General features: G+C 38.9%; 1 protein-coding gene across 1 annotated transcript in view; it reads right to left on the reverse strand.

Moving 5' to 3' along the window:
* The window catches only part of LOC102204797 (thyrotropin-releasing hormone-degrading ectoenzyme), a 266230-nt gene that overhangs the window by 57003 nt on the left and 196729 nt on the right, over positions 1-12498 (reverse strand). Inside the window, exons 7-8 of the mRNA XM_005742288.1 lie at positions 922-1059; positions 180-245 (exon numbers count right to left, since the gene is read on the reverse strand). Coding sequence (XP_005742345.1) covers positions 180-245; positions 922-1059 — 204 coding nt within the window. The remainder of the gene's footprint in view (positions 1-179; positions 246-921; positions 1060-12498) is intronic.

Genomic DNA, 12498 nt, shown 5'->3' on the forward strand with positions numbered 1-12498 from the left:
CACACACACACACACACACACACACACACACACACACACACACACACACACACTGTTTCTATGAATCCTTCCATGTTGTGTTGGTGATAAATCAATTCAAAGCCCAGTAACCCAGCTGTTCCCTCTGATTTAAAAACCTCTGTATACACAGCTGGACTTGCAAAGCAAAGGGAACTTACATTGAGTCCTTTCTGGAACAGCGGCTGCCCCATCAAGTTAGCAAGCATCCGGATCAGTGCCGCCCCCTATGGAGAGCAAAGAAAAACACACTTTCAGACACGGTTAAAAACATCATCATCATCCATCATCATCATTGAAGTTGCTGTGATCACTGGAGGAAAAGTAGATAAGAGTCACCTTTGGTGAACTTTGAAATTAGAGACTGGCTCAGATCCACATGTTAAACTGTTCAGACAGCGCTGATCTTCAAAGGAATAGGGGTGGAAAGCTGCCCTACCAGCCGCTCTCTTCTGTTTTAAAGTATATAACCCCAATTTGTCAAAGTATGTAGACAATGTGTGAATAGCAGTTTTGAATTTTCAGTTTAGTGTTTGTGGTTGTCTAGAAGCAAATGTATGGTTTGAAAAAAGCCAACTTTATTGATCATGTTTAAAAGACAAAACTAAACCAACGGCAGCTGAAGATCTCCCTTTATAAGTTAATCCAAGTCTGCTTGGAAAACAAGAACATATTGAAGTTTTATTGTTAAAATATTATTATTTATATTAATAATACTAATACTAATAATAATAATAATTATTATTATTATTATCATCATCATCATCATCATCATCATCATTAATAATAATAATAATAATAAAGAACACATTGAAGAGGTATTCAAACATTCACTGGCGATCATGATCACACAGGTATATTTATAGTGCAACAGTCTTACTTCTGTTGAAAGTGGTTTCTTACTTTTTTGTAGGCAATCCAGTCAAAGACACGGTCAATGTCTGTCGCTTGTTCCACTTCCTGGGAGATTGGATGGGAGGAACTCAGGCCATCCAGCAGCATCACCTCATGAAGGACATCAGTCAAGAAGCGCTGCTTCTCCTGAAAACACAAAAATTGGACTTTTTCAGGTATTATATTTCACTTTGATCATGAGAATGATGATTGTGATAATGCAGTATTTAAGGCTGATTCAGTGGATGGCACCACTGAAAAACCTCTTAAACTTTGACAGCAGAGTGACAGAAAACAAAGAAATGATATTACTAGTAGATGACTATATTAGTGGTCTGATAGTCAACAAAGACCCAAATCAAACTGCAGGCACCTCTCATTGAAAATGATCAAAACATCTTAACTAGCCTTGAGCAACCATATTCCAGTCTTCACCAGCCAACATGATATAATAGGACTGCATGCACATGGAACACTTTAATGTATTATTAATGTAGCACAGTGTTGTGTGCATATTAAGCCTTATGTCATAAAAATACACGCAAAAGGTCAAAGAAAAGAAAAAGTGGCTATGATAACTAGAAAATTGACTTGGCTGTTATTCGTTTTATTTCAAAGCTGAACCAAAATCCAGAAATCCAGTGAATCTCACTAAAACATGTTTCCTAGTAAAAGGACTGGATGCTTTGCCCTCACACAGTATGGGAGTCTCTTTGTCTTTTTCGACTTTTATGGTGTCGTTCCAGCTCAGCTTTTGACAGATTCTAGTTAAACATTTATATGTAGAACAAATGTTCAGCTGTAGTTAGACGGTGCTTTCTGGGATCTTTGTTGTTCCTTTCCTGATCTTGTTTCTCTGCTTCTTTCCTCAGGACCTTCACCATATCCAGCTTTTGCAGTTTCTCGCCCATCTTCTCTGCTTACGTCCTCGTGATTATTTTCTAATTGTGTCCACTGTGTATCTTTCGATGTTTTCTGTTCTCTCTTTTGATCTCTCCTCAATCCCATGTCTCATCTTCTCTCCTTTCTTTGCTGTCTTCATTCCCTCCCATTACTCCTCTTCTTGTTTCCTCTCCTCATCGGCTTTTCTGGTTTCGAGGTTTTAATAGACATCTGCAAGCATGTGGAGATTTAATGAGCTCTGTCTAAATTACCCATGGGATCTGGCTAAATCCAGAGAAGTGTGGCACTGTCTAATTCATGGATTACAGTGTTTACTATGGAGATTTGGTTTTAATGAACCTCTTCCTTGTTAAGCAATAGAATTGTTGGCTTATTAAGTTTCAGATGTTAATGAATAGACTAAACGAGACTTTTTTTCCTTTTAAATTAACAGTATCTGGAGGGATCTGGCTAATTCTTGGTCCATGAGGTTAGGTGTAATTCATGGATTAAAGCAGTGGGCATTAAGTAGATGTAGTTTTAATGATCCTGCATCTTGTTAAACAAAAGTTTTAATGAACAAAAGAATCAACATATACGTGGATTTTGCAGCATCTGCTGGGATCAGACTATTTCTCGGTGAGTGACCGTTGATGTTGATTTGTCACATTTTCATCTTGTTAAGCAGTCTTAAGTTTCAATATCTCGACACAGAAACTGAACAGTCAGGGGGGTCTAACTTCGGGATCCAGATTAATTTTATAAATTTGTTTTTCATCTGCAGCAATGAACTGTCTGATATCTGGCGAGAAAAAGTGATGGCAGTTTGAATCTCAGTGGGTATGAGTGCCTTCAGACAAACAGCTGTTTTTTTTTTGTTTTTTTTTAATGATTGTTGATGGGTAGCCAGAAGAGTTGCAGATCTGACTAATTTTAATTTTTTTCCTGCTTTGTTTAAAACACGATTCCTCCTCAAAGTATTTAGCAAACTCCTGGTAAAAGACAGACTATTGCTCTCATCTCAGAGTCAGCAAAAAGGCACACACAGAGGTAAACAGACAGTTCAGGGACTCCACCATGAATTATACAATTAGTCAATTAGTTAAATGGCACATTTAGATGAAACTAACTGTGGCTATGAGAAAGGGGGAAAATAAGACTAAATGAGACATCAGCTCTAATTAACAGACACTTTAAATCACCTGGAGAGAGTGAAATAGGGGGTCCATCTGGTCCATATGTTCATTATGAACCAGATGGACCCACATGTGGAGGGACGGCTAATAGGCCAACAGTCAGGGTAAAAACAAACATGCACGCACAGACGGAGGGATAGGACGGCGTTCAGGAGCAGCTGCTGAACTTTTGAAACGTCTGCTCGTCTCATCGCTCCATCTTCCTTCACTTCCAGGCTGTCACTCCTCCTCACCACCTGTTTTTCTTCCTCCCTCCTCGCTCTAGCCTCCTCTTCATTTTGGTGTCATTTTAGCATGTCACGTTTGGGTAGCAGACAGCACTCTGTGTGGCACTTTCATTCTGATTTCATCACCCCAAGGCCACAAAACCATTTTGGTTTTGATTGACTGTGAGGTCTGCTCAAAAAACATTATAATGAAGAACCTTGGATGTTAGTTTTTTACTGATACTGATGATGCACCCAAGATCGGCCATCTATGTTCAAGTATATTCTTTGGTTTTAATACAATATGTTTATATGTCATGTGCTTCAAACAAAGCCTGGTACATCTGCCTCATGTGGTAACCAATGAAGCCAATCAATCAATCAATCAATCAAGGCTTTATTTGCCATGTGCAGGTTGCCCTGCAGTGAAATAGGACCCCTCTTCAACACACCTTCATCTGGCAGTTAAAAAGATGAGGATGAGAAAATGATTACTAATGACATGGATGTGTGAGAGAGTGTGTGTACAATTCCACCATCTGCCAACAGGTTCCCTCAATCAAAGACAGACATCAAACAACACACAGTGGAAAAAATCATTAGGGGAGTGAGGCTACAGAAGACACGTCCCTGAGGGCTTCCAGCGGTTAATGGACAATTAATGTACATATCACACAGATGTCATGAACTTATAAACTGTGCTTGATAACATTCAAAACAATAATTCACCTCGTCTGAGTACCATTTCACTAGAAACATGCTGGATGTTGTTTGGAATATTTCATGTTTCTCATATTCAGTAAAATAGCCCAAAGGAAAATTCTCTGAATGTCACATCCAATCTAATTATGGCCACAGGACATAAAGAAGCACATACATGAGAAAAATGTCAGCCAACATGATAATTCAGTCACACAAGATTTGTGCTGTGTGTAACTATGTTACCAAGAAGCTGCCAACCACATTCATTTCCATCAAAACAGCGACAACAAAAGCAGAACTGAGATATTAAACATGTTTGGAGTGAGAGATATTGAGATCATAGTGACTTTTTCTTCTGGGGACTGTGTAGGCGGAAGGTGGAATTTAAACAAACAATTATTCAGTTCGAAGTTTCCCTTTTCAGAAAGTCTAATGCTGTCTCACATCAGATTCATTCATGGCTGAGAACCAGCACTTCTTCAGTTATAAGACTGCTCATCTGTCCATCCTGCCTCGAGCATAGAGTGCTGAAGCTTTGTGTATTACTTTGGTGAGATGTTATGCAAGAGATGTGTGCAAGTCAGTAGAGTTCTAAACTCCATCCATCCAGATAATTCAATTCAAATTGTGGTGGTGCTGGAGCATATCCCAGTTACCATAGCGCGAGAGGTAGGGTACAACCCGGGCAGGTCACCGGTCTGTTGCAGGTCTAACACAGAGAGACAAACCACTATTCACACTAACATTCACACCTACAGTCGATTTAGAATCACTGGTTAACCCAACTCTACTATCTGCATGTCTTTGGACATCCTCATAAACATCATATTGAGAAATAACTACAAATATGCTTAATGTGGCAAACAACCTGCCCCGAGCTTTAATCATTTAGTACCTTGTTGATTTCCCAGCTGGTTCAGTGCTGTAAGCAAACATGTGCTATTAAAGTGAATACAAACACAGTCTTTTCTCCTCCTTTAAATATGTCCATGAAAGATGAGCGAAGAGGCTGAATATTGATATTTCTCTATTCTCTTCAACATGAAGTCAACGTTCACCTCTGACCTGCTCTCTGTATGCAGAGCAGATAAACAGATGTTCAGCTGTCAGCGATAAAAAAAGGCAAAGAAATGTGTTTATGCTATGAGTACCAGTGCTGTAAGAGATCATTTTAACTGCTTAACCTCTCATCATCTACCATGTCACCAGTGACCCATCACCTGTTTTTAATCTCCTGAGGCCCAACCTCATGCAGATATTTGGGATAAAAATAAATATCACATAAAAACATATGTCATCATACGACACAATAAAGTGACTATTGTTTACCTCCCGTCTAAAGTGCAGAAAAGCCGTCAAAGTCTGGCTGTACTTCACAACAAAATATGCAAACTCAGCAGCCTGCAACAAGTGCTTTAAGCTGATACTGTCAAAGGAGGTAACACCTCAAATCCAATGAAACACCTGGCGATGCATAGCGTTTTTTTTAAAAGCCGAGAAATGCGCCGTATTTGATAGCTTGCTGCAAGAGCTCACACCGAGCACATCTACTGCGAGTATGGTGCCTGTTATCGGATCCGGAGTTAGCAACATCCCCCAAAAACTCAAAAAGTAGAGTCCTGGCCCCTAGCCCTGCCAGTGTAGCAGAAATGATGACGGATGATGATGCAGCAGCAGCCGTTCTTCTCTGCGTGAGTAGCTTAATGTTGTTCGTGTGTAATTTACGTTGAGTAGGCTAACCACGTTATTACATTAATGCATGTAAGGTGAACTAGCAAACATCATCATAGCTACATGCGGCTGTCTTCTTGTTTGATGGCAGATACTCCCTTCACCCTGGCCAAAAAGGCTAAAATGACCAAAGAAAAAGTGGGAAACAGCTAAACATGAGAGGTTTTTGGACAAAGTTTGTGTTTTTTCCATTGTTTAAGCACTGCTTCCAGCCAAGAGTGATACAACAAATCCCCTATAGCTGCGGAAAAGCTAACATTGTTATCTTTTTACAAAGAAACAGCTGAACATGAGAGGTTTTTGGACCAATTTTGTGTTCTCCATTCTTTAAGCACCGGTTTAAGCACCGTTTAAGCACCGGCACCGTTTCAAAAGTACCGGTTCGGCACCAGTATCGGATAAAACCTAAACGATACCCATCCCTACACATAAAGGAGAATGGACTTTGTGTAGAAGTTAGAAATGAACATTATTATTTTTTTTCAAAGCAGCTTTCCCTTTTTGTTTAATAGAGTTGAAAAAGGCACATTTCATTTGAGTTCTCTCAAATGTCTTGACTTGAGGAGAAGACAATGTCTTATGTTTATCAGCAAATTAGGACTTTTCATTAAAAAAGTAGAACAAGTAAAATATTTAGAAAGCGCCATTACATTTTTCAGATAAGAACTGTTCTAGTTCACGCTGGGATAAAATTATGATTAATTTTTACTGCTGTGCCTTCATTACTGCTGTGTTTAGCTGAGATTAACGGGCTGTATTGGTATTTTGGCGCCAGAGTTATTAGAAAATGTCTGATTTCGTTCATTTGGCTTTTCATTAAAGTACTGGAGAAACAGGCCATCGTTACACTTGTATAAACCAAGTTTAATTCTGCTTTAAAAATAATTAGTTAGCAGATCCCTGGGGAGGGCACATTAACTTTTAAGCACTTGTGATTAGGAGAGAAGCTTTGATCACGCTGGACTGGAATCAAACACACCAAGGTTACAAGCTGGCACACAAAGCTCCGCCAAAGGTTCTTTTTTTGCTTCATTTACAACACTTTTTCTGTCTTTCTCAAACATTTCAACTTCCTATTGTATGTCTCCGTACCAATGTGTCCCGGATCCTCGAGTTGTTCCCGCACCATAAGCCATTCAGATATTTCTCTGTCTCCTGCCGGTTGGACTGATACGGTTCTGAGATCTGAGCAGGGACCGGCAGGATAACTTCCCATTAAGGCATTTTGCATCTGAGATTTTTTTTTGTCCTTTTTACTTTATTATTATTATTATTATTATTATTATTATTATTATTATTATAAACTCTGTAGTCACCATCAGTGTCACCCACTGTTTCATAAAATCCACATTTTGAAGGTTTCCGTTTAGCTTCGTTGACCATGTTTAGGTGAGTGGACTGCTTTTAATTATTTATTTTTTATTATTTCCAAATGAGTTACACAATGAAAGCACCCACTGACTGACACCAGAGTCAGCTCTATCTAGCTTTGTTTAACAAAACAGCTGAACACTGTTCAGTGTGCCGGGTGTGCTGTTGTCTTTCTATCATCGTTATTAACCTGATCTGATTTTTGCCACATTGCCCCTCAAACTGTAGCTGTATATTTCTGTTTTCCTGTGTTGTAATTTTAATTACCTGTTTTGTCGTATCCTTGCGGCTTATCAGTATTAAGGCAGTTTTTAAATCCACTTCCTGTCTCCTAACTTCTTCATTTGGGTCCACTCCCTGGCTGCCACACAGCCAATCCTTGACACCCAGGTGTCACGATTTTTGACCACTTAGTGTTCATTTTCCTATGCAAGCCCAGGCCAGATTGAATATATAACCTCTCTATCATATTGTGGTCATAGTGCCAGTTGATTGGGTACGTGACTGATTGACTAACACAGAAACAGTCTATTCCTGCCCTCATTATATTTATATTTGTTTGCCTTCTCTGTGTTTTTGCTCCTGGCCCTGCAGCACTGTGACTCACAGCTGATGGAAATGGCCTTTTTTAAATAAAAACCTGCATTAGAAATAAATTATTTTATCAGCACCGGTTCACTTTATCATTGTTGTGCTTGTTATTGGAGAAACACTTTGTTTCTATTAAAGCGTCCAGCCGTGCAGAACGGCAGTAACAGGGATTTAAAAATGCCATGTCGCTCAGAAACAGACTGTGTGTGCGTGCAGAAGATAAGGTGTTTTAGTGTAGCACATTCTCTGTTGGAAGAAAATCACAACATACTTGGGCAGAAACAAAGCAGGAAGCGTGCATGTGCTGTAATTTAAAGTTCTGCGGCGTTCAACGCTTCTCGGAGAACTTTCTTGAGTTTGTCCTTCGGGGAGGAAGGTGGGGGTGGTGGTGAGGAGGGGTACCCTGCGAGGCTTTGAGCAAATTTGAGGAAGATTTCATTTCTAATTTTATATTGTTTTGAGTTGAATCATCCTCTGAGTCAATTTGTTTGCGAACCTGAGCAGAATAAAAGAAAAAAGGATTTTACCTCCTGAGGAGACTCACAGCTGAATATCTGGCAAATTTCAAGGAAACAGTTTTAGAGAAAGAAGGAAGGACGTATCGATTGATGTGAGTGGAGGGAGGTGGAAGAGTTCAGGAGAAGACCTCCCAGTCAGGACTTCCTCCTCCTCAACAGCCGCTTTTAACTCTGTGCTTATACCCATGCTGTATATCCAATTGTATTCTAAGTTATGTAAAGATTTTACCGAGAGAAGAGAAACAAGGTAGGCTGTTAAAAATAGAACAGCTAACAGCTGATCTGCTGATACAATTATTTGCTTCAAAGATTCTCCTGAAGTCAAACTGGGAGCTCAGTGGGAAGCACTGATGGTTGTGGAAATATTGAATTTCCAGTTTCCAGTTTGTTACCATCCAACCACATCTCTCATTCTGTTAAATGTGTCCAACTGTGCAGTTGCACTTTCTAGAGGCACAGACAGGAAATGAGAACAGTTTAGAAGATGAAGAAATGGGTGTTGTGTTTTGGTAACTTCAAACTAGAAACTTCAAAAATCCCACACAATGGGTTTATGATTTGGATGGGGATGTGTGCTGGCACAGGCCTCGCACCAGTGCCACTTGACTAGAGTGCTGTTGACCTAAAACTAGCCAACACCACCGGATGGAAAATGGACAGCAGTGGTGGAACATTACTGAGTGCAATGATGTTCAAACATTTTTTTGGCCCAAGAAAACCAAAGCACAAAATAACCTCCATACATGACCGAGAACTCATCAAGCCTTCCTCCAGCTGTGTTTTTGGGTGTAGTGCATTCCAAAGTAACACATTTAGTAATCACATTATATTTTTCAGTAACACAGTAGTGTAATACATTACTCTACTAAATTGAATAATTACATTAAAGTTAATTAAAAGTTACATTGCGTTACAAAAGCCCTTCAGTTATCTGCAAGAACCAAACACTAAAATGTGTTAATGTGTGTGTGTGTCCACATTAGCAAAGGGATTTGAGTCAACATGTGGAACTGTCGCCTTAGGTTCATACTGTTTACTGGTAATTATCTGACAATGTATTTCACGGCATGTTATAAGGTAATGCAAAGTAATGTAACAAGTAGTTTAAGAAATTACATTTAGGTTACATATTGCATTACTTAAAAAAAGTAACAAGTAATATTGAATACTTTCTTGAGTAGTACTGCAGTACAGTTTTAATGTACTTTAAAATCAAATATTTCTTTACTAAGTTGCTGTCTTCATCTCTTCCACTATATGCTAGATGCAAACACAGTCTTGTTTTATTACCGTATAATTTTATTTTAACTTGTTTTTGTAGCAGACTCTTTATTTTCTCTGCAAATCTTGGGGTCAGTTTTTAAATGGGTGCTTACAGGATTTACTCATTTTTGGGGGCCATCTCCAAGTGGCCTTTTGAAGAACTGCACTTCCACACTGAGTGTTCTTGGATTTTGCACCAGATTGACCCAGTTAAGTTTTTGTTTTACAGGCATGTTGTTGCCTTTCATCCTTTGTATTAATGATTCTACTGGGATACTGCATTCCTCATTAATGTGCTGCAGCTGTCACTGAACTCTGTGTACAAAGCAAATGGGCCATAACCTGAAAAATCTCTATTTAAATCCAGTAGTTATGACAGTTCATTTTATGAAATGTTTCAAAAATAGTAACTTCAACCAAATTATTAGAGAGAAGATGTATCCTGTATTGTTATCTAACACAGTTTGAGTGCTATTGTGTCACCGCTCCAGTACAATAGACTAGATCAGTATTTTGTTTGGGATGCTAAAAGTGTCCACAAAAACTGTCCCAGTTATTCTGGATAATCCTCAGACCTCTGTGTCAACACTTTCCACTGAGAATTATTTTCTGCCAAAGAACAACCAGCACCAGTTAAAATGAGTCCACTGGCTGATCAGCCTCTGAACGGAAAGATAAACCAGGTCTGAAGTCTGATTTCATATCCAGCCTGTTTGCCTCCCTGAGAGATGTGTTTTCTGTCTTTAGATCAAATTTTCTGCCTTCTACCTATGTTCTATTTGGTGTCTGGAGATTGTTTTTTGTGCTATACTCTGAAAAAAATCTAATTCATATCTGACCGGCTGAGGCCTTGAGCTGAAATCCTGACTCATAAAACCACAAGAGGGGAGAAAAATTAAATTTCATGAGTGAGCAGACAGAGCCTCAGAATACCTGAAAGCACTTCTACATGCTCAGCAGAGAGCTTTATTTCCTGTTTGTCAAAAAGTGAGTGAACCTGCGCTGCTACCACCAAGTCTTTAGCGACTTCATTTTCACTCCAGAGTGACATTTTGTGAAGACACACCTGGTGGTTAAGCTCTTAAGAAAGTCTGAAAGTGAACTTCTGAGTGTGGATTATTATGATTCACATGCTGTTCCCAAAGTTTAACACGAGTCTGAAAATGCAAAACTGATTAAAATCGGGTTTTAGTTTCACAAAAACAACAAACAAAATATTTCAGACAGGTCAGCCTGTTCCCATTTTCAGAGCATAACAAAAATTGGGCTTTGTCAAAGCTGTTGGTGTTTCTCAGTGTTGTTTTATTTACTGGTGGGCTGTGATGCACTGGGTTATCCTATTAGTGAGACTCTGTTGTCACTTCCAACTTGTCGTTTTCTAACCAGCAGGGTTTCTGCGGTGGGGTCCTGCATTTACACTTTACAATTTAATACTTTTAGTTCCTAAACCCAACCAGCAGGTAAATGTAGGTGAAAAATGCAAATGTAGTACATCAGAGAGCAGTGACAAAAGATACTCAGTGTAACAAAGGGTACCACGTGATGCTACGAGGTGAAAACATGTTAGACAGCTCTGTAATGGTGCAGTTCAAAATCTTAGGCTGAAGAAAGTGATATAATATAATCAGTCTTATTGAGTGACTGTTTGCACAGTTTACTGTGAAACAAGCCATATCATGAGAATATTTCCTTGAGATAACATCAGGAGTTCATTCCTCAGCCCTGAAATCCAAAATTTGATCTTTGTCAGGTCAACAAAAGGTAGAGTCTCACTTTATCATGCTACATGAACTGTTAACTAGGGCATCGTCACTGATTCAATTTCGATTCACGAGGTCTCCAATAGATTCAGTTCAATTCTATTTTGACTCAGACAGTCAGAAATATTAGAACTGTGATCATTTATCAGTACATATCCATATTTTTATATCTATGTATAAAAAACAACGCTGACACTTGTGAGACTTTAGAGGTGTAAGCATCGCAGCAGATGCCTTTGTGTTAAAGTCACTGAGGATAAAACACAGAAAATCATGAAGGAGATTTTCCTGGCCTGGCTTTTTATAGCAGATCACTGCCTTAAAAATATTCTGCGGTAGATCAAAAATGGAAGAAAACCATGAATAAACATGGTTGACGAACATTACCTGATGCTGCTGAAGTGAAGCAGAGTAATGTTACAGAGGTTTTATTAGACAAACAGCAAAGCGTTTTGCAATTTGGCAGAATTTGTAAAAGTTTAGATTTTTTCCGTATTGAACTGCAGAAGTTAGGCTTTCTTGTTGGAGGTCATTTTTGAAAAACAAAAACAAAAAACAGCGACCGACTGTGCTGTACACAACGGTAAGCTGGTTCGTAATAAGCAAGCAAATAATGTAGAAAACAGAGATTTCTGACGGTAAACTGGTCACTGAGTGCACTGAGAGAGAGAAAGAGCTGTGCAAGGAGTGTGATTTTATCGTAGTGGAAGCAAAACAGCCAAAGTAAGAGGGAATTCATGACAATGTTTATGAAATGTGAAGCATAGTTTTGATCTTCTTTTGCTGATGGTTCAGGAAATTTTGATTGGAGAATGACAAAACCTGCAGCTTCAGAATCTGTGAGATATCGGCTTTCAGCACTAACAGCGTGTCCATGTATGTGCCTTCGGGTCGCACTTTGTGTGTACATCTTTGCGCAGAATCCGTTTACCTGCTTTTTAATCGTTTGGTATTTTAACTCTTTGGTGGTTGTTGAAATACTTTTGTGAGCTTTAACCTGAGATTCTGGCATTTCTGGCAAAATACATTTATATTTAAAAGAATTTAGATGTAGATTTAATGAATCAATATTGTGTTATTCAAACTAAAATCGATTTGAACCGGAAAATCAATTTTTTAAAACCCTTCCTATTCTGAACTGTATTTCTATTGCAATTTTGGAAAACTGGGAACAATTTGTGAAATGTTTCGGGGGTTTTCAACATGTTGCTTGTAACTTTCGTAAACAGCGGTACTGAAGTGACTTGTTGAGGATATGCTGAATTGTTCTGCTGTAGGTTTTCCGCTGCTGCTGTTTGTGAAACGGTGTTTGAAACAGATCTAATATTGTTGGCAGTGGCGGTGCTAGCCTGTTTGGCGCCCCGGG

This window comes from Pundamilia nyererei, unplaced genomic scaffold (genome assembly GCF_000239375.1).
Source record: "Pundamilia nyererei isolate P.nyererei 1_Seehausen unplaced genomic scaffold, PunNye1.0 scaffold00119, whole genome shotgun sequence".
Taxonomy (NCBI): Eukaryota; Metazoa; Chordata; class Actinopteri; order Cichliformes; family Cichlidae; genus Pundamilia; species Pundamilia nyererei.